This window comes from Venturia canescens, chromosome 1 (genome assembly GCF_019457755.1).
Source record: "Venturia canescens isolate UGA chromosome 1, ASM1945775v1, whole genome shotgun sequence".
NCBI classification, from domain to species: Eukaryota; Metazoa; Arthropoda; class Insecta; order Hymenoptera; family Ichneumonidae; genus Venturia; species Venturia canescens.
In genome coordinates this window covers 37,343,114-37,362,533 of record NC_057421.1, presented here as the reverse complement: position 1 = coordinate 37,362,533, position 19,420 = coordinate 37,343,114, and the positions used below count along the sequence as shown (strand labels likewise).

The following is a 19,420-nucleotide window of genomic DNA, read 5'->3' as shown; positions in this document are numbered from 1 at the left end:
GTCTCTGGAGAGAATCTTTTCCCACGTGCCAACTCGAGGAAGGCAGAAGATGTGAAGATATGAGTGAGAGATCAATGGCAGAAGGAGGAGTGAGTGAAGGGTTCGAGGGTTTTGTGGTGGCAGATCCATCATTAAGAAAGCATAGATTAGAATTATTTAATGAGTCAAATAAAGATATGCCGGAAGGGCAATTATTCGAACAACCCCAGGAGTTGTGGTGACTGTTGAAGTCTCCGCAAATTAAAATGTTGTTATAAGTGATAAGAGAGTTGAAAAGACGGTTCCAATCTTGAGAGTTTGTGCGGGTGTGAGGAGGTTTGTAAAGTGATACAATGGTGAGAGGGCCAGAGGAGGTGGGGATGGAGATTGCAAGAGTTTCAATATGATTGGGAGGGTGGAAAATAGAATCAACGGCAGGGAAAGGAATGTTCTTTTTTAGACAGATGGTAAGGCCACCACCTTTCTGAGTGTTGCGGTTTTTGCAGATCATGTAAAAGTCATTAAGTCTGAGAGGTAAGGCGTCAGAGAGCCAAGTCTCACATAGAACAACAACGTCATATGCAGAAGAAATTTGTGAGAGCAGTCCCACTTTGTTGCGGAGACTTCTACAATTCCATTGGAGCACTTTTAAACGATTATTGGGAGCCATGATGTGGCAGGATGGGTGTTGCGAGAAGAGAATTGAGTGTTGCTAAGACGGGGGTGATTTTATCAGAAAGGCCCAGCGATTGGAGGGCAGGCATGAGTTGCTGGGAAATAACTTGTAGGAGAAGAATTATGTTGGTGATTGCTTGGTTGGGGTCAGGAAAAGAATGGGATTGAGACAGGGCGAAACCGTTCTCAAAAGAAATTTGAGCTCGACCGTTGGGAGATATATTAGAATATCCGAGTGCTCGGTGTGTACGAACGGAGGAGGAGGAGATATCGTGAGGATAGGTTTGGAACTGTTGCGAAGAGAGCGTTGGATTGAGGATCGTGGTAGAGTAGATGCGGTTGAGTTAGATTGCTGAAGAGAGCTTGAGGAGCTTGGAAGGGGCGACGAGAGAGAGTTCTTCCGGGCGGGGGGTTGACTTGGAGGTTCGGTTGCCGCGATTTGGTTATACAATGGCGTTTGTGACCCTGCACGAGAGGAGGGGGTCGTGAAGAGGCGGTGAGCGGATGGAAATTAACGGAAGGAAGCGGAGGAAAATGTGCAAGAGAAGATGGTGCTCGAGTGGAAATGTTAGAAGACGATGAGTTGGAAAAGAGTTGTCTTGCCTCAAGGAGAGAAATATTTCTTTCCGCGGCTGTCGCTTTAATGGCTTTTTCTTGAAGAAATGCGGGGCAGTTTTTAGAAGTAGGGAGATGATCACCCTTGCAATTGGCACAACAAGGAGGGGAATTAAGATTTGGACAAGTTTCATTAATAGGATCGTGTTTTTTTCCACCGCAACGAATGCACTTGGGTTGGCTTTTGCATCGAGAGGAGACGTGATTAAAATATAAAACAGGAGAAGCAAATTTTTACGGGGGCAAGCCATGGATCAACCGGATGCCGAACCTGGCAGATAGAGACTGATTTTGGACGAATTCGGCCCTCAAATTTGAGGTAGATCGACTGAGTGGGGATTAGCTTTGAGACACCGTCGACTGTGACTTTACGGTTTTGGCGTCTTACGTCAAGGATGCTATGAGGAGAATTTATGTTGTCTAAGATTGCCTCTTTAGAAAAGTCCAAAGGAACACCTCTAAATTAGACCCTTACAGGAGAGTAAGGAATCTGGGATGAAAGCAATCAGGTTGTCAGCGGAGAGTTCAGGTAGAGAGAAAATTTGGTTCGCGGATGAAGAATTAGCCAGAACTATTGAGACTTGTTGTCTTCCGGAGCTGTAAATATCCAAAATCTGGTTGTTGGATAGTCTGCGTAAGAGAATTTTTCCAATTTTAGTTGCATTCATGCGAGGAGTCTTAGCGTCGAATTGAGCGGGTTGAATGAGAACGATGAACGGTCCTCTCGATTTATTGCTGTAACGATTTCTTGAAAGTCGTTGAGGAGTGTTCTCCTGTGGTGTTGATGTGGTGCAATTATGAAGAGTCGCTGCGGAACTGGAAGCCGTGTTAGTTGAAGTTGGACGCTTGGAATTGTTGATAAAATCTTCATTGTCGCCTATTTCATGAGAGCGTTTCTTGGGATCGGTAGGATAAGATTCTCTTTTTAAATCTTCAACTTGAGAAGCAAATAATTCAGGATCATCTTCCCTCGAAAAGTCTAAAGCGTTATCAAAATCGCCTTCCTCCATGCCAGTGCCCTGTGAAGAGGCCATGTCTCTACCCGAGGGCGAGACAAGCCGAGAGGAGGTATGTACGAACGAGGTTATGTTCGCCGGATGCATGCAATTAAAAACTTTGTTATACGACACGATTAAGGGAGAAAAGGAATAATTAAGAGAAAAACTGAAGGCAAACTGTAAACGCGAAGGCTGTAGGAAGAAAAGAAACTACAAATTTTCTAGAAGGCCGGTAATACTGCCGCGTAGAAGCTGCTCAACTCAAAAACACTCTTTCCGACACGGCGGTCGAATCCTCACTCTCCGTGGAAATAGAATCTGCACTTTTTACACTCGGTCCAAACCGCGAGTGCAGAGAGTAGAAAAAGTGTAAAAAAGTGTAGCTGCACTTCGAGCGCGAATAGCATCATCTGACGTCATATCCGGTAAAACGAACGCGTAACTCACGAAAGTGCAGAAAAGTGCAGAAAGTTCAGCCAGCGCGAACAGATCTATTATCACCTTTCTGGAAACGCATATGTTTTTTACAATGTTGTTTTTTTCTAACATTCATTTTTTTTCTCGATTTCATTTTATTTTCAATACGCTATACAGGGTGTCCCATTTTAATCTTACACCTGAGTTTTCTCGGAAAATATTGCTCGGATCAAATATTGTGTGGAACAAAACTTTTAGGGGTTGAAGGGGGACGTATGACAAAAATTGGTTTGTGGATCCAAAATTCAAAATGGCGGCGTTAGAATGGCCGACATGTTTTTTTCGAATGGAAACATAACTTTTTTTCATCACCAAAAAATTTTTCAGCGCAAAACCAACAACTTTTGTTGGAAAAATTTTTTGATTAAGTTCATATTTTTTAAGTGAGAACATCATTTTCAACTATTTTAGAGGTATCCAGGATGCACCGCGAAGAGATCTTTAACGTACCAAGTGCAAGTGCGTTTGCGTGTGCGTCTGCATATGCGTGCATACGTGGAGGTGCATGTGTGTATGTGTTTTTTATTTTCATTTTATTTTTCAACTTTTTTTAAAAAGAGGGGCATGCAATGCCTTTATGCCCATAGGTACGAGCTCACAAGGATTAGGTCTCTGCGGTTCGTCACTACCGCAGTATTTTCGGACTCCAAACCCTCCTTGTGAGTGTACTCTGATCCCTCCCTAGTGATGTTCAAAGATCCCTCCATTCATGTTTAAACATGCCTGAACTCTTCTCTCAAAACCATCAACTGTGCGTAGGAGAACATCTCTCGGGATCGCACGGCAGGCAGCTCTTATCCGCTCCTTCATGTTCTCTCGTGTTGTTGGAGCTTGACGGTAGACAGCGTCTTTTAAGTACCCCCACAAAAAGAAATCAGGAGACGTAAGATCTGGTGACCTTGGAGGCCAATTTACAGGACCGTCTCGACCAATCCACCGTTGACCAAATGTTGTATCCAGATGATTTCGAACAACATGAGCCCAGTGAGCGGGTGCACCGTCTTGCTAAAACCACATCTGTTGACGTGTTTCCAAATCCAGATCTTCTAGCAAAAGAGGCAGTTCATTTTGTAGAAAATCAAGGTAACGGACAGAGTTCACATTTCCCTTGAAAAAATGGGGACCTATTAATTGCCCGTTCACAATACCACACCATACGTTCAAACTCCATCGATGCTGGTGATCGATCTGTCTCAACCAATGTGGATTCTGATCAGACCAATACCGAAAGTTCCATCGGTTCATTTGACCACGGTTGTTGAAAGTGGATTCATCACTGAACATAACGTATCGAAAAAAGTCCCTGAATCGCTCGATTTGTCTTAACGCCCACCGACAAAACGCCACTATTCGCAACGGATCTGGATTAGGAGTGTCTTGGTGGAATTGTAGTCGGTACGGGTGAAGTTTCGCACCTCTCAATACACGGTGCACTGTCGATTTGGGAAACCCCAGTCGTTACGAGATCACTTTAGCACTCAAATGAGGATCAATTGCTATCATGGCTAAAATAGCCATGTTTCGGGCTTCATGCAATCCACCAAAATTATTGACGTTTGGGAAATGTCGACGGTGGCGGATCATCCGACCTGCCCTCGCTCGCTGCTCAAGGATTCGGATTGTCTGCCGTGATGGGTGACGACGATCAGGATATTCACGTCGATACAAATTTTCAGCTCGGAAGTAATTGCCCCGACACCTCCCTAAAATAAGGAGCATATCAACGATTTCGTTGGGACTGAAATCAGCCATTGTTGCTAATTTTCAGAATTTTCCTCTAATTTAAGAACTTTTAAAAATTTCGAGAATCAAGAATTTTTCTCTGATTTCAGAACCTTTACAAATTTTCGATTTCGTCTCTTGCTAATGGCTGCGGAGTCAGAAGATAAACGTTTCAATTAATTTTTCATCCGTGGGCGATCACAATGACTTCTAAAATAAAAAATTCTTCTCTGATTTACAACTCAAAAGTAGGCGTAAGTCTCGCTTACGTGAACTTATCTTTAAGCGTAAGCCTCGCTTACGATTAAAGGTAAGTTCACTTTGTAAGAGATTAAAGAAAACATCATTGGTAGTACTGACGTAGTCTGACTTTGCGTAGTTCTCTTACTTTAGAGTTTTAAATCAGAAAAGAATTTTTTATTTTAGAAGTCATTGTGATCGCCCACGGATGAAAAATTGATTGAAACGTTTATCTTCTGACTCCGCAGCCATTAGCAAGAGACGAAATCGAAAATTTGTAAAGGTTCTGAAATCAGAGAAAAATTCTTGATTCTCGAAATTTTTAAAAGTTCTTAAATTAGAGGAAAATTCTGAAAATTAGCAACAATGGCTGATTTCAGTCCCAACGAAATCGTTGATATGCTCCTTACACGCAAACGCACTTGCACTTGGTACGTTAAAGATCTCTTCACGGTACATCCTGGATACCTCTAAAATAGTTGAAAATGATGTTCTTACTTGAAAAATATGAACTTAATCAAAAAAATTTTTCAACAAAAGTTTTTGGTTTTGCGCTGAAAAATTTTTTGGTGATGAAAAAAAGTTATGTTTCCATTCGAAAAAAACATGTCGGCCATTCTAACGCCGCCATTTTGAATTTTGGATCCACAAACCAATTTTTGTCATACGTCCCCCTTCAACCCCTAAAAGTTTTGTTCCACACAATATTTGATCCGAGCAATATTTTTCGAGAAAAGTCAGGTGTAAGATTAAAATGGGACACCCTGTACATTTTTTCAGTCAAGAGTTTTTTTAAAACACTAGCAACAATGCGGGCGCTACGCGCCGGCTTTAGGCAGCAAAAAATTCATGAATAATAATGCTTAGCAACGATCCCTGAGAACGAATAAACAAAACCATGGCAACGAATAGAGGCTTCACATTTCGATATATCGATAAATGTCCTTTTTAAGAAAGGAGGATTTTCAACGCAGATATTACCAACGAATATTTTCATCGAAAATGAACGAAAATACAAACTTCAGAATCGGGAACAGTCGTTTTTCATCAACTTCTCAGATTTCATTACAACATTTTTACACAGTTCCTAACTCGATTTGACCAAGAATGCAGCGAGTGCATTTACGTGTAATGGCCGTTTTCTCCGACGCGGTTCAAGCTCAGTTCAATTTTTTTCATATAGTTTCGAAATAGGATGAACCGAGTTTAAACTCAGATTAACGTTGGAGAAAACGGCCATAAGACACCTGCGTCCCAGCATGTTCACCGCAATTTTAGCTCCCCACGCCAAGGAAGCTGAGCGGTATAGTCCAGTCAAAATGCAGGAATGACAATAATTCAAATGAATCGCGAAAAACAATGTTTGTATATTGAAAGTAACCAGGAGTGAAAATAGATTAGTTGGGAGAGCCATGTAACTCCATTATTGCTCGAAAATGATGTACCATAAAAGGAAAGGTTCAGATGCAGTGTATAACAAATACCGCTTACAAATAAAAGTCATTTGCTCATATAACATATTGTCCTATATACACATATATAGTAGTACAGATTACAGAAGTCAATGTAACTCGTACTACTGCAGGTGGCAATAATTATTTACTATAATCAGCTACATAAGTGCATGCCGAGAAGACGCGTTCTTCGCCTTTTATTGAAGGGTCGATGAATATACAATTCGAATTTCTAACCGTTTCCTATGCATGACCAGTAGTCGCTTTACGATCCATTTTGATGCACACATAGTACCAATTCTGGATACACAGGTGAGAAAATAAATAATGGTGGATCGGTCCTTATACCGAATGCTATACGTAGACAGATGTTCAAAAATGTGCCAGAAATAGAAATCATTTATTGAACCCTTTCTGTGGCCAAAGAGAGAGAGAGAGAGAGAGAGAGGGAGAAATATAGTAAGAGCAGAAAAAGGGAAAGAGTCGTGCTATATAATGAAAACAGAGAGTGGGGGCACGTTCCGAAAATAAAAGACTATTGAAAAAGGACACGCAGCGTGTCTCATATTGTTCTCGGTTCTTGGTTTAGTGTGGAGCTAGTAAACTGTCATCTCATTACCAAAAGACTCTTTCAAACAAGGACCTTGTTTGGTACATAAATATATGAGCATTTTCACGAAATAATAGATCTATCCGATCTATACGTATTTACGTTGGAAAATCTGACCAGCGACGTAGTTTATTTTATGATTGAGTGACTTCACAATTGGAGACAGACTGAACCCCTCGGAATATTGTTGTCGAACCCTTTCCATTCATAAAATCGGATACATCTTTGCTCGAAACTTTATGCACCACCGACATGTTTTGAATAAAAACAAAAAAAAACATGAATTAGTCCACCCTATCGGTAGACGAACTACGACGAACGGACTACAGTTCATCATCATCGTTTAGTCAATAGAAAGTAGAGTATTGACTCACGAATTTACTTCCTCAATAGCTAATTACTATTTCCGGTAACGAATAAGCCCTTTTAAGGTGGAACGGTACCATATATCAAAAAAGAGGGATTTTGATGCAAATTGGCAGATACGTTCTCAAGTGTGTAAACTATTTGCTCGCGAAATTTTAACAGGTTCGATCATACTGTTTCTGAGAAAATTGAATCAGTATTTTACATTGGATCTTATGGAAAAGATCGTAAAAAAAAATGCAAAAAAACAAAAACTACTTTTAAAAAAGCTACTTTTTGATAAAATGAACACTAGTATATGAACCAACTGAACAAGATAACTCTCGCGAAAATTGCAGTGATTTCACCGTACCGTTTATCTGCAATGTGCAAAAGAAAATTAATAAACGATATTTGTCTCTCTCTTTTTGCGGACACAGCTTGCTTCAAACGCGGCAACGGCGCATCGATCAATGCACTTTCGTTTAACTATATATAAACAGTTAAACAGATTTACAGTTTGCCCTCGAGTGTGAGCCGCGCGCAGAGCGACCAACAGTCAAAAACTGAAACCATAAACCCTGTATTGCTGCTGTCAAAGTAAATGTTTGATATATTGAAATATAAAACAAAAAGAAGCTTTTTTCACCAAATTTAGGAACGTTATGGTTGAGATAGTTATTGTTTCATCTAAAAGTACACAATTATCATGTTTTCATGTAAATTGAAAACCATAAACTAAATTCCCGTGCAGTTGGTAAGACGAAAGGCTTTCCATGTTGAAGCATATATGGGAGTACTCACCGCCTGCCCCGCAAAAGAGGTACCGTTCTACCTTAAATCCATCGATTATATATTCGAGGAATTTATTTACTGTTACGGAAAAAAATACAGAGAAACACAATTAAAATTTTTACCGACTGAACAACTGATAGATCACCTTAACTCGGATGCAATAATTTTCTTTCATAAATTATCTTTATTAAATTTGAATCTGTAATAGCTTACGAAAAAGTTGAGCACGAATAAAAAAAATTAGTACTGAAAAGAATATTATAAAACCACGTACTGTTTTTTCGAACAGTAGTATAGCCGAGTTCAGCATGAATAAACTTGAGACATGTGAAACGCGACAAGTCAGCATTATCTACAATCAGTCGTGAATTATATGTATATGGGCAAATCCATTTATATACTTTTCGACAGCAGCAGCCTGCGCGCTTGGGTCAGCGATTTGGCTGTCGATTTTTTCCCAAAAAGTATGATATAAAACAAGAGGATCCCCCAAATTTCAAGTCCATTCATAAAATTTTGACCGCTGTAGAATTTTTTGAAAGTCTTAAAAAGTCATTTTTTCAGCCATTTTCATGATTTTTTCATGCGAATTCTATGAGGTTTAAAGACTTGTATAAAGCGGCATTTTTCTTGAACCTTCTACTTTTCAGAAAAAAACAGTTTTTCACTCCAAACGAAAATCCGGTTGCATTAGCACCCTTTTCTTAATTATTACTATTTTTACAAAATTTCTCGTATTTTTGAAACGCTGCTAGAGCAATAATTTTACAATTAGACGGCTCTAAGATGGCTCAAATTTTTCGGTATATAATCTATTACTGCATGAACGAATATTTACATATTACGACGTTCCTCTTGTTACACAGCCTCTCAAAGCTACTTGATTTCTGAAAAATCGCTGTTTTCAAACAATTGGGAATTTTTTCTACCTCAATGGAATGGCTTGAAATTTTCAGAGAATGTACCTCATTCTATACCCAAAAAACATTAAAAATTTAATGTGTCTTTGCTGGTTAGTTAGCTGTGAATTTTTGAAATGTTCCAGTTTACCGTATTTTTTTTTCACGTTTATGGCATTATCAACGACTTTTTTAATTGCACGTAATGAATTTACTTTAATTTTGTATCAAGTTGAAACAAAAACAGAAAAAAACGTAAAGTGTGTTCACTGGATCTGCCCATATAAATAAGATAAAAATATTAGACTTTATACATAGGAAAATGACAGAAAATACAGGAAAAAGAAGCAGCTAAAATTAATGATATAAATGAAATATATCGTTCTTATCCTGCTTCAAGGTGAAAAGTTTCAGTCGTTTACCGATGATTCTCGCAAGTGTTCGCGACGAGTATACAAAATTTATTACATCAAAAACTAGGCTCCAAATATTATACTGCCGCCCCTCCAATCGTGACTGTATCTAGAGAAAAAAAACCGGATGTCTTTTTGTTCAATCTAATATTTTTCGAGCTTACCTCCTAATATTAATTAGTTTTATTTTTCGTGGTGTAAATACTTTGAAAAACGAGCGAGTATTATTTCTTTGGGAATCATGGTTCACACAAACTTACAGATTTGATTCTTCGTTTTGAAGCAAAAATGAATACACTTGGATACTACTTATTCGCAGATGAGAGCCTTTGAAAAATAAATTAATGCAAATTCGTTTTCCATGCCTAGCTATCTGGTTAATTAATTAATAGCGTAACGGAACTTTTAATAATTTGTAACGATAGGGGTTTCCAATATGAAAACCCTTATCAGACGCCTAATCGACCATGTTTTCGGCTCAAAAAAACTGCGAGCAAATTGAATAGGTTTTTTATTCTGTGGTTTCGATTCCATTAGCCTACGCAAGTGTCAAATATTATTCCACGATGCTCATTTCCGGTGATTTTTTTTTCTACCACTCCTCTATACCTGCAGTCTACGTACATTACATACGTATAGCTATAGGCTCAAAAGCACGAGGTTTACGCCCTGCGGCGCAGTGACTCACTTTATATAGTACTCTGATCTGATATCATCATGAATAAGATACTCATTGGCCGAGTTAACAAGTGCAAACCATATTCGTGTAGAAAAGAAGGAATTACTTGTACGAAGATAAAGAGGGGATCTTGTAATTATATCATGACATTCTTCATCGTATAGGGGAGTAACCTCGTGAGAACGCACGTTACCGCATAAGCGTAATGTGCTTTAGCAAGAAGTTATCGGGGAATCGTTCCGAAAGGGGGTACTTATGCACACGCAGTTGGCCAGATGTTTTTCGAATCGTCACGAATGAATAAAGTACTGTGGTTGAGGATGCATAAATAACACTTTGCTGCCTCATTTAAAAGCTTCGTAATAATGTTGTCGTTGATTATTGCGAGTTACAAATGCTCGTTACTTGGGTTTCAGAAATTTTCTATTTGCTGGGTATACTTTAAGGGCCTTATTTTGCGGATAAACCATTTCTGTGTTGTAGTCCAGTGGTTACGTGACCGTTATAACGTCATAATTATGTCCTTAATTCCTACGACGGGGGTAATGAATCGATAAAATGATACGCGAACGGTATAACAATATGCAGTACATGTACACATCGTTATAAGGATATTTGGTACAGGCTTACAATCTTGCCATGCTAAACTATGCTAAAAACATATCAAATTTCAAAATGATCAAAATTTTATAAAATTTGGTGAACACATTCTTTAGTGCCAAATTCGACAATACAAATTTTTTAAGATTTTTCTTCTGTACAGTTATCGAGTAATCGATCACTAAAGTCCACGTGTATAAGCACAGCGTTTCCATATATATATATATATATAGGTATACATTCCGGGCATAAGAAATCTGCTTTAATGCGTAATTACTCGATAACTAAGCAGAAGAAAATTTTGAAAAAATTGTGTTTTCGTACTTGATGTTGAAGAACATTATCACCAAATTTCATCAATATCTAATTATTTAGACTTTTGTACGATACATCATTAATTGTTCATTGGTCTGAAAATATTTTTTGAACCGCGCTCACCGTTCATTCGAGCAAAGGTTCCGGCCAGCAGTCTCTATTTTCAATCGCGTTTTTACAATCCGCGCTATCCTCCAGACCTCCTGTACTTTCCGCAGGGGCTTTATTTTTGCGAACATGGGGATTAAAGTCCCCATGTCTAAACAACGACACGCTACCCTGACTCGTTAATCCCCCCTTTCTCGCCTCCCCTCTTTGTCTCTCTGTTTCGTACATGACTTGCGCACAGGTATATAAATGAAAACGGACTAACTTCTCCGAGTATCGAGGTCTGCCTGCGCACGAAAGCAGTAAAAGAAATTGCAAAGCCCGAGTATAACCGCCCCGCAAAGAAGCTCTTCTTTGTAACTACTCCTGTCTTATATGATGAGCCAAAAACGGGGGAAATCCCGCAAATATTCGCCGAATTTATTCTCGACTATATTCATTCAACGTGTTTACACCAGTCTGTCACCAAAATGTTAGCTAAATATTTTATTATTCTCGAAAGTTTGCCGAATTTATAACGATAAGTCAAAATAATAATGAATAAACAAAAGAGAAAACGATGAGGGTATGCACGGTTTACTATAATAAATATTGTGGGGTGTTGTGGGAATTCGTAAAAATAAAAAAACCAACATAACAAAGTTCTGCTCTCTTGCATGGTTGGAAATACGACTCGTATAGAAAATATCCCATTATATATATAATACGTGGCGCCAAGACACGATGCCGATTCTCCAGATAAATAAAACAACAAAAGTCCGTCGTTGATTGATTATGCCGTCACGAAATGGGCTTATACTCTCTCATATCGATCATTATTTAAAAACATTTGCTCCATAAAAAACTCGCGGCTCTATATGGTTATAAATGTAGAATGTGTATTTTATAAAGGATTAACGTACTTTTAACACTATCCATAAAATTAAGTAATTATATATTCTTTAGTAATTAGATTCTCTATAGTAGAATTCTTTAGTGATATTTCACATAACTGCGACAAGTTTATCGACAAAATGATTTTTTTCCAATTTTTGGCAATAATCTTTGTTATTTTTGAAAAATTGGTGCGTGGTGAAAAGACGAATGGTTAGATTATATATTGAAGGGTACATGCGTATAGGCGTTTAAGACAGGACGAGGCCGAGATAAGATCAAACGGTGGATTAGAGCTCTTTGGTGGCACCTGGTCGATTTTTTCGGATTTCCTAAATTGATCGTAATAAAATCTACCTTCGTCTTCGTTCTTGAACGCAGGGCGGGCTTCTTCCTTTTCCCAGATTCATACCGTCCGTTATTGTCCTCTCTTTCCTTTTGGTAAATACGTGCGTGCGCGCGCGCCTGCGTGTATTTGTCGAATTTTCGCCTCTTTCGCCGTCTTGATCGATTTGGCAGGTGAACGAACGGAGAACAGGGGGCGCCACTTTGTTTTCTTCTTCTCTCTTGCTTTCTTTTTCTAACCGTTCTCATTCCCATCTATTTCGCCTTCTATTGTGCGCGCCCGCCGCTCCAACAGCAAGAAAAAATATATAGAGACGATTTACAATCCAGTTGTGCTGTGTAGCAGTACTGTGGCAGTATATTCAGTTTCCGCACGAACGTTGAACGCAAACCATCGAACGGTTGGAAGCACGGTTGGAAAAAGCTTACTTTATTGGGAGATTTCGTCTCAATCTTTTAGAATAGTTACTCTGATTGGTATTTTTTTTTCTAATGACGAAAAATTTGAGTACAAGCGTTTAAATTCTTGAAAAACTTAAGAGGCGTCGCGTCACATGGATTTAAAAAACAACAGAATAAATTTAATGGATAAGTTTCGAAAGAACTTGGTGTCGGTTTTGTGAACGCATTCGATCGAGAATGCGGTGATGGCAGGTTGTTTACCAAATACTGGATCAATGTTCGCGGATGTCTACGGATATCGTATTATATCTGTGCGTACCGCCGCTAAAACTACATTTCCGGTTGTTCAATGAAAAGTTCATGCGCGGATGCATTCTATTATATAAATGAGAGACACTGTTTTTATAAATATGACTGTGATAAACCCCCGTGCCATTCAATAAGAGACACTTGGAGATGAATTTCCCAATAACAACAGTATATTCTTATCGTGAAAAGTAAAATATATAAAATATGAAACTATCTCTTATTTGTGTTTACGCTGCACATATCTGTTGTTGTTTTTCATAGTGTTTTGAAGTGTTGCTTGAAGCTATTGCTCGCGAACTGTCACTTATTATCGTGACCATCGTGACACAGAAAGGGCTCAATACCCGAAAAAAAGGTACATACGCAATTTTTGAATCTACTTCACTCTGTATATTTTTTTTCGTATTGGAATCTTGATTTTTATAAAATATTCCGTTGAATATTTAATCAGCATGCGCATCTTATTTTCGGTTTAGGGGCGTCTTTCCTCCCGTTGGTGTTAAAACATGGTGACGCCAAATTTGATTGGTCAATGTTTGAACTCTAATATTCCTTGGATATATATAGCATGAATTAAATAAAGATTGAATAAACAACCAACGCTTGATAGAAGAATTTTCTATAACGTAATGCTTAGTTACTTGATGACTCCTCCCTCATAGGTTTAACATGGCAAAACCAAAAAATAATCAATGTTGAAGAAATACTATTTCAAAATGTTTTTTCTTTCTTATTGCAATTCAAATGAAAGAAACCAACTCATTTACCGATTCGAAAAATTAATATATTTAAACGAACGTTGAAAATTTATGCTCTCATAACTCTAGTAAATACAAATACAAATCTAAATTAGAAAGTGACAGATTATTATGACGCTGAAGTTTCCAACGTTGGAGTCCAACGAAATGATCTAAAAAAACTCTCAAATAATTCCAGTAAATCTCCAATTTTGTTCCCTGCCGAATTTCCAATTCATCATTTTTCAAGCCACATCAATAATTCGTGAAATAAAAAAATAATGAATTATAAATGTTTTTTTCCTTCATTTCGTTGAACTCCAACGTTGCAAACTTCAGCGTCGTCAGATTATTAATTTATCGTTAAATTGTTTTCACAGAACCTCTCCTCAAGATGGCAGGTGGAGATGTGGAACTTTGTGGTTTTTTAGATGCAAAATTACCCGGTGGTCGAGGCATGTCGCAGAGAGTGAAAAAGCGTTCGCTAGCTCCGTGGAAAGTTTGGCGAAGACATTGGTGTTCAGTGAGAAAATTGGGTCCTGGTTTAGGAGTTGAAATTCAACTCGATTGTGGCATAAGCACCAATGGTGGCTCTGTCGTTCATAATGATGGTAAAAATTCAATAAAAGTACCATTTGACTCGATTTTATGTAGAACCGAGTCAAGAACAAAGCAATTTGCTTTTGGTATATTTCCACCAAAAGAAAGAAAACCACTGCTCTACTTGTGTAGTACATCAGAAACAGAGACTCAAAGGTGGATGGCCAATTTGAGGCATCTCTTGAAACCAAGGAAGCACCGATTTATGGAAGGAACTTTTAACATGTCCATGGTTGACAATACACACTCGAGAGCAGCAGGATTAACCGGTAATTGTGTTTCCAAACTTTATTAATTGAGATTTATTATTTTAAAACGTTTTTTGCTATGCAAAAAGAATGATGGGAGAACTCAAGATTTTTATTCAAATGAAATTTTGTTAATTCAATTAGAATAAGAAAGTTCAATGCTGATGTTTGGGAATGGTGGTGTTGTTTCAGGTCTCCACGGTGATCTTGTAGCAAGTCGTTCAGGAGTTTTTATCAAAGACGTGAGCACAGGTGACATTGTTGAAAATTTCGAATGGAAAGAAATGAGTCAATTTCATTTGTCAACATCGGGACGTCCCGAGGATGTAAAACGCATATGCGTAATTCACACGACGAAAGAATTTCGAAACGGCATAGGTGAATTGCACATCTTCTGTTTGAACGCAGCGAAACTTCTTCAAGATTTAGTAACGCAAGGTCGCGGCCCAAGATTACGTCATGTGACACAGCGTCCGTTGAGCCTCAGCGAAGGAGATTTGAGGCTGTCTATACACAATGACGTGGATTTTGGAAATTTTCCTGTTCTCAAGAGCAAAGTAGCCTCGAGTTTGATAAACGCTGGTCTTGGTATTTTATTATCATCACGCTCGGGCAGCGAAGCGAAATTAATTAATGAAATGGCGGAGAGCCACTGTACGGAGAAAATTAAGTTGAGTTATATCGTAAGGGCTCATGCCGTTGAAAATGTTTATCAACCGGAACCAGAGAGTGCACCGAACATAAACTCGAGTCTCGAGGAACTCGAGGAGGGATCTTCGCCCCGTCGAGTCTCCAATATTTCCACGGCTTCCGGAATTTACGAAGAAATAATCGAGACTCTGCCAACTAATTCCTTCGACATTCGAATTCATTCCAACATCTACGAGGTACCTGAAGATTTAATCTTGAAAAATTCGAATTTTCGAGAAAAACCACCGCCTTTACCGCCGAGAAAACTTTGCGGCTCTACCGCAACCAGAAACGAAAGTTTGAGCGACGACGGTCTGGATTCGGAAGGTGGCACGCGATCGGTCACGCCCTGCACTCAGGACGAAAGAACACCCGAAGACAAGGTGTCACCGGGGACTCGAGAAATTTTTGAAAATACCGATTATGTGCCAATGTCGCCAAGACTAAAAGATCTTGCTTTACAGCATTTGCAAACAAAAAAAGCAACGCAGGAAGAAGTTTATATGGTTATGAGATAGATCAAACGTTTTCATATTAATTTTCGATGTTTTCAAAACGACGAAGAAGATAAATATGTCACAGCATCATAGCATTACGAGATTTTGACGAGAATCTGCGAAGTAAACACTGTCGAATTTTCAAACTCGCTTTTATCAATTTTTCTGTTCAGTAAAAGTTCTCAATAACATACATATTTTATAGTAAACGTTGGTAACGGCCATGATCATTTCGATTTTATGAGAGTCGTCGCTCGCTGCTGCATCAAGACTTGGGAAAGAAGATTTCTAAATCAAAAGTCAATGCTGAGCAATTATATTCATTTTTCTTATTTCAGTATGAATCTGGAATGAATCTAGCCTGTTATCATTGTTTTCAAGATTTAAAGTAAGGGATTGACATTTTTTTAGATGCTAATACGAAAATCTGGAGTCTCTGGAAGATTGCAGAGCCTGGAAAAAAATTCCTTTGTTGCTACAAATAGCTCAATCACTCAATATTAATCCTTGAAAGAGTCATTGTTATTTTATAAATAATCACATAAGCGAAACGGAAAGCGAGTTAATTTAAGATTGCTTGGAAAAAATTATAACCCAAACAATTCAATCTCAATAATGATTCAATACTAGTGGCACTTTGTGATAAAAGCGCAAAAGGTGCTTATTGCTGCTGTACCTCGAGTAACAAAAAGTTCAACAAAATCATTGAAATTTCTGCCCAAATAATTGCAACTGGAAAATCAACGTTGATCTTTTCGGGACGGGAATTTTTACATTTTTAAGTTGAGCTTTTGATTTATAATAAGTTTGTGCGTAATATCAATGAATTTTTAACGTCAAGTGCTCAAGTGTCCAACCAAACTAGCGGTCAATATTTCGACCAAACCTCCTGTCCTGAAAAGCTTAATGCAACCGGAGTCTTTTTGAAAGACTCCCGTTTTAAACGCCACGTTTTTAAAGAAAACTAAAGATTCTTGTGACACGGTCGGTTTACTATTTTCATATGTCCTGCTTATACAAAGATAATATATTCCATAACGAAAAGACTTTTGTACAATTTGACGAGAAACGGTGTTCCACTTTTTTATGCCACTGCAACGGGGAAAATATTTCCAGAAATACATAATGAAATTAGCATTTGTGTTGGTCTGGAAAGTAAAATCTAAGAAGTGTAAGGCCTACGATCACGAATCGACCACATTAGAGTATTTTTCCTGATCCAAAATAATCAGACATAGTTTTTTTATACGAATTTCGAATGTCGTCAAAAAAGAAAATATATATGTATGAGTATATTAAGGAATTTTCCGAACAATAACTTTACATATCTCAATGATTAATATTAAATAGAAATGGCATATCAAAGTCTTTGATGCAATTTTTTTTTAGCCAAATACGTTTCTAAAAATGTTATTGCTCGCGCCAATTACCTGTACGGCCTTCTGCTGTGTGCCCCCCCCCCCCCCCCCCCCCGTCATTATTCATAAGGAAAAAAATAATTATGATAGTCTTTGATTTCGGAGGATGAGAAAAATATTGCTACGTTCCAGTTCGCTTTTCACGCAAATTGTACTTCTATAGTGAGTTGCCATTGGCTCGTATTATTCAATTTATGTAAACATTAAACAAAAAAAAGTTATTCAGTGTTCGTTCAGAGTTGAATATTAAAACAATAACTTGCAATTTCTTGATCGATTGCATAGAGCATTTTAAAAGTGTAGATCAAGTGCAACATTTTTCCATTGTCATTGTACTTGGAAGATGAAAATTTATAGTGCGAATTTTGCTTTGAATTGAAATAAATTCAGAATTGCTAATACTGAACACATTGTTGGCCAAAATATCAGTGTTACATTGCAATTTGTCAATCGCGCTTATATCATGTATATTAATTGATTGGATTACTAAGGAAGGGGGTTGAACTAAATTGTGATAATACCGATCGGTAGTTCGTTCGTCTCCCAGAAAAATTTTTGTTCAAATAATAAATAAATGTTAAATCTGTTAACATTATATCGTTGGAGTGGATGGAAAAACAATGAAAGTTCTTCAGATGGCTTCAATTAAATGCGGTATCAATTATATGGTACTCGTAGTTATTATTTAAATATAATTATGTTTTAGACGTAATACATTATCATTATATTTTTGTCACTGCTTGCTAATTTTATTCAGAAAAGCAGTTATGGCCTTGATAATTTTCTTATGATTGAAGTTAAGCATCTAGAAAAAAAAAACGAACACAGAAGCAGTATTCGATATAATTCAAACATAGGCAATGATAATCTTATAATCCAGTGCTTTTTGTTCTAGAAAAATAGATTGTATGTTCATCAATGGCAAACATTGAAGTTTATGTTGAAGCCAAGAGAAAACAAATAAATACCTATTTGAAAATATCGTAAACAATTTGCTTCATTGATCCAATTCATCGACTGAGCGTATAAAATAGTATGAAATTTTTAAGCTACTTGTTTGCAAAAAAAAATGTTCATGTTTTCTTCATGTTTATAAAATTAGTATGTATTTTTTTTGGCATGTGCCTGGGTGTATTTACGGGCTTTTCTGTCAAACTCCATTCTATTGATCTTGTACTCTGTCGCAATGTCAGGCATGAGAGGATCATCAGGATTTGGATTTCCCAGCAACCATTGAGCAGCGACAAGAAGATTTTCCAATGTTATGGTTGGTTTCCATCCACCTTTGGGTGGCATCTTGAGAAGATCCATACAAATTCTTCCACTCGTATCAATGTTCGGATGATAAATTGGTGTACTGAATTTGAGCCTTGGTGGTTCAAAAGGATAAGAATTATCCACTTCGAGTTCCAGCTCAAAGATACCACCCTCGTAAGGACTTTTGTGAGGACCGACAATGTAGACCATTATTAAATTGGTCTTATCACTTTTTGGATGGCAAGAGATACCTTCGGGTGGATTTGATACCAATTTTGCCATTTCTCGTTTTATCCTGTGGTTCTGCATTTTCTACTCTCAAAAGAAAATTTTGAATAATTTAACGTACAGACAGTTATAAATTTTCATCAAACAAAAATACACATGCATATCCGTATATGAGTTTCTCGATAATGAAAAAAAAATGTTGAGTTTTTTTCGCTTACGAGTTTGCGTAACTTTTTGCGATTGACGTGTTAAGCAAATATTCTTTTTCGTACGGAAAAATGATTGCGCAAAATTTTTGTCTAATAAAAGAACATTCCATGAAATCACAGCGTTTTAGAGACTATACAGCTTTTAGCAAATACATTGACTCATGAACTGTCTGTCGCTCCGTGGTAGTTCCCGGCAAAAACGGTATTCAGTGTTCGAACATGTGTATATAGGTATATAACCTACAATTTTTTTTTTCTCACGCATAGACGAAAATTTACTCGACTGTTCTCGCACAACTCATGTCGTGATACTAAGTAATATTTTCCTTTCACCCATCCCCCACAATATAGTGTAAAATGCAGATGAATTTCAATTAATTCGATTTCATTGATAATATTCGTAGCTCAAAATGAACTTGAGCAAATGCACATTGAACATATACTTAGGGCGAGTTGTTCCAACTTCTAGGTAAGCCTATCTGACAGTTAAAGGTCTACAAGTCAATGCTTTTACTCGCCAGATAAGCTACCTAGAAGTTGGAACAACCCGTCCTTAATAATTTATTGTCACTGAATAATACATACATTTGAATGAAAAAATGCAAAAAACATGCAGAATTTTTCATTTAAAAATCAAAAACATTTATTAGTGTGTATATATATATAAAAACGAATGGGGCGTA

At 37.6% G+C, this 19,420-nt stretch overlaps 2 protein-coding genes across 9 annotated transcripts; one reads left to right on the top strand and one right to left on the bottom strand.

Annotated features, from left to right (window-relative positions):
* Positions 1-1,079: 1,079 nt before the first annotated feature.
* LOC122407306 (uncharacterized) lies at positions 1,080-18,031 on the top strand. Of its 6 annotated transcripts, XM_043413475.1 has the most exons (5): positions 1,080-2,175; positions 2,248-2,337; positions 13,115-13,208; positions 13,971-14,459; positions 14,631-18,031. In XM_043413475.1, the coding sequence occupies exons 2-5, from the start codon at positions 2,278-2,280 to the stop codon at positions 15,644-15,646; spliced, it is 1,659 nt and encodes a 552-aa protein (XP_043269410.1). In that variant the 5' UTR covers positions 1,080-2,175; positions 2,248-2,277; the 3' UTR covers positions 15,647-18,031. The 6 variants fall into 6 exon arrangements, with proteins under 6 accessions (XP_043269410.1, XP_043269649.1, XP_043269494.1 ...); XM_043413714.1 differs by lacking the exon at positions 13,115-13,208 and having other exon boundaries at positions 1,083-2,175; XM_043413559.1 differs by lacking the exon at positions 1,080-2,175 and having other exon boundaries at positions 2,198-2,337.
* LOC122407621 (ubiquitin-conjugating enzyme E2 T-like) lies at positions 17,684-19,219 on the bottom strand. Of its 3 annotated transcripts, none has more exons than XM_043413990.1 (2): positions 18,982-19,219; positions 17,684-18,612 (listed from the first exon to the last, which is right to left on the bottom strand). In XM_043413990.1, the coding sequence occupies exons 1-2, from the start codon at positions 19,000-19,002 to the stop codon at positions 18,142-18,144; spliced, it is 492 nt and encodes a 163-aa protein (XP_043269925.1). In that variant the 5' UTR covers positions 19,003-19,219; the 3' UTR covers positions 17,684-18,141. The 3 variants fall into 3 exon arrangements, with proteins under 3 accessions (XP_043269925.1, XP_043270090.1, XP_043270005.1); XM_043414155.1 differs by lacking the exon at positions 18,982-19,219 and adding an exon at positions 18,747-18,961 and having other exon boundaries at positions 17,684-18,617; XM_043414070.1 differs by lacking the exon at positions 18,982-19,219 and adding an exon at positions 18,747-18,959.
* Positions 19,220-19,420: the final 201 nt, after the last annotated feature.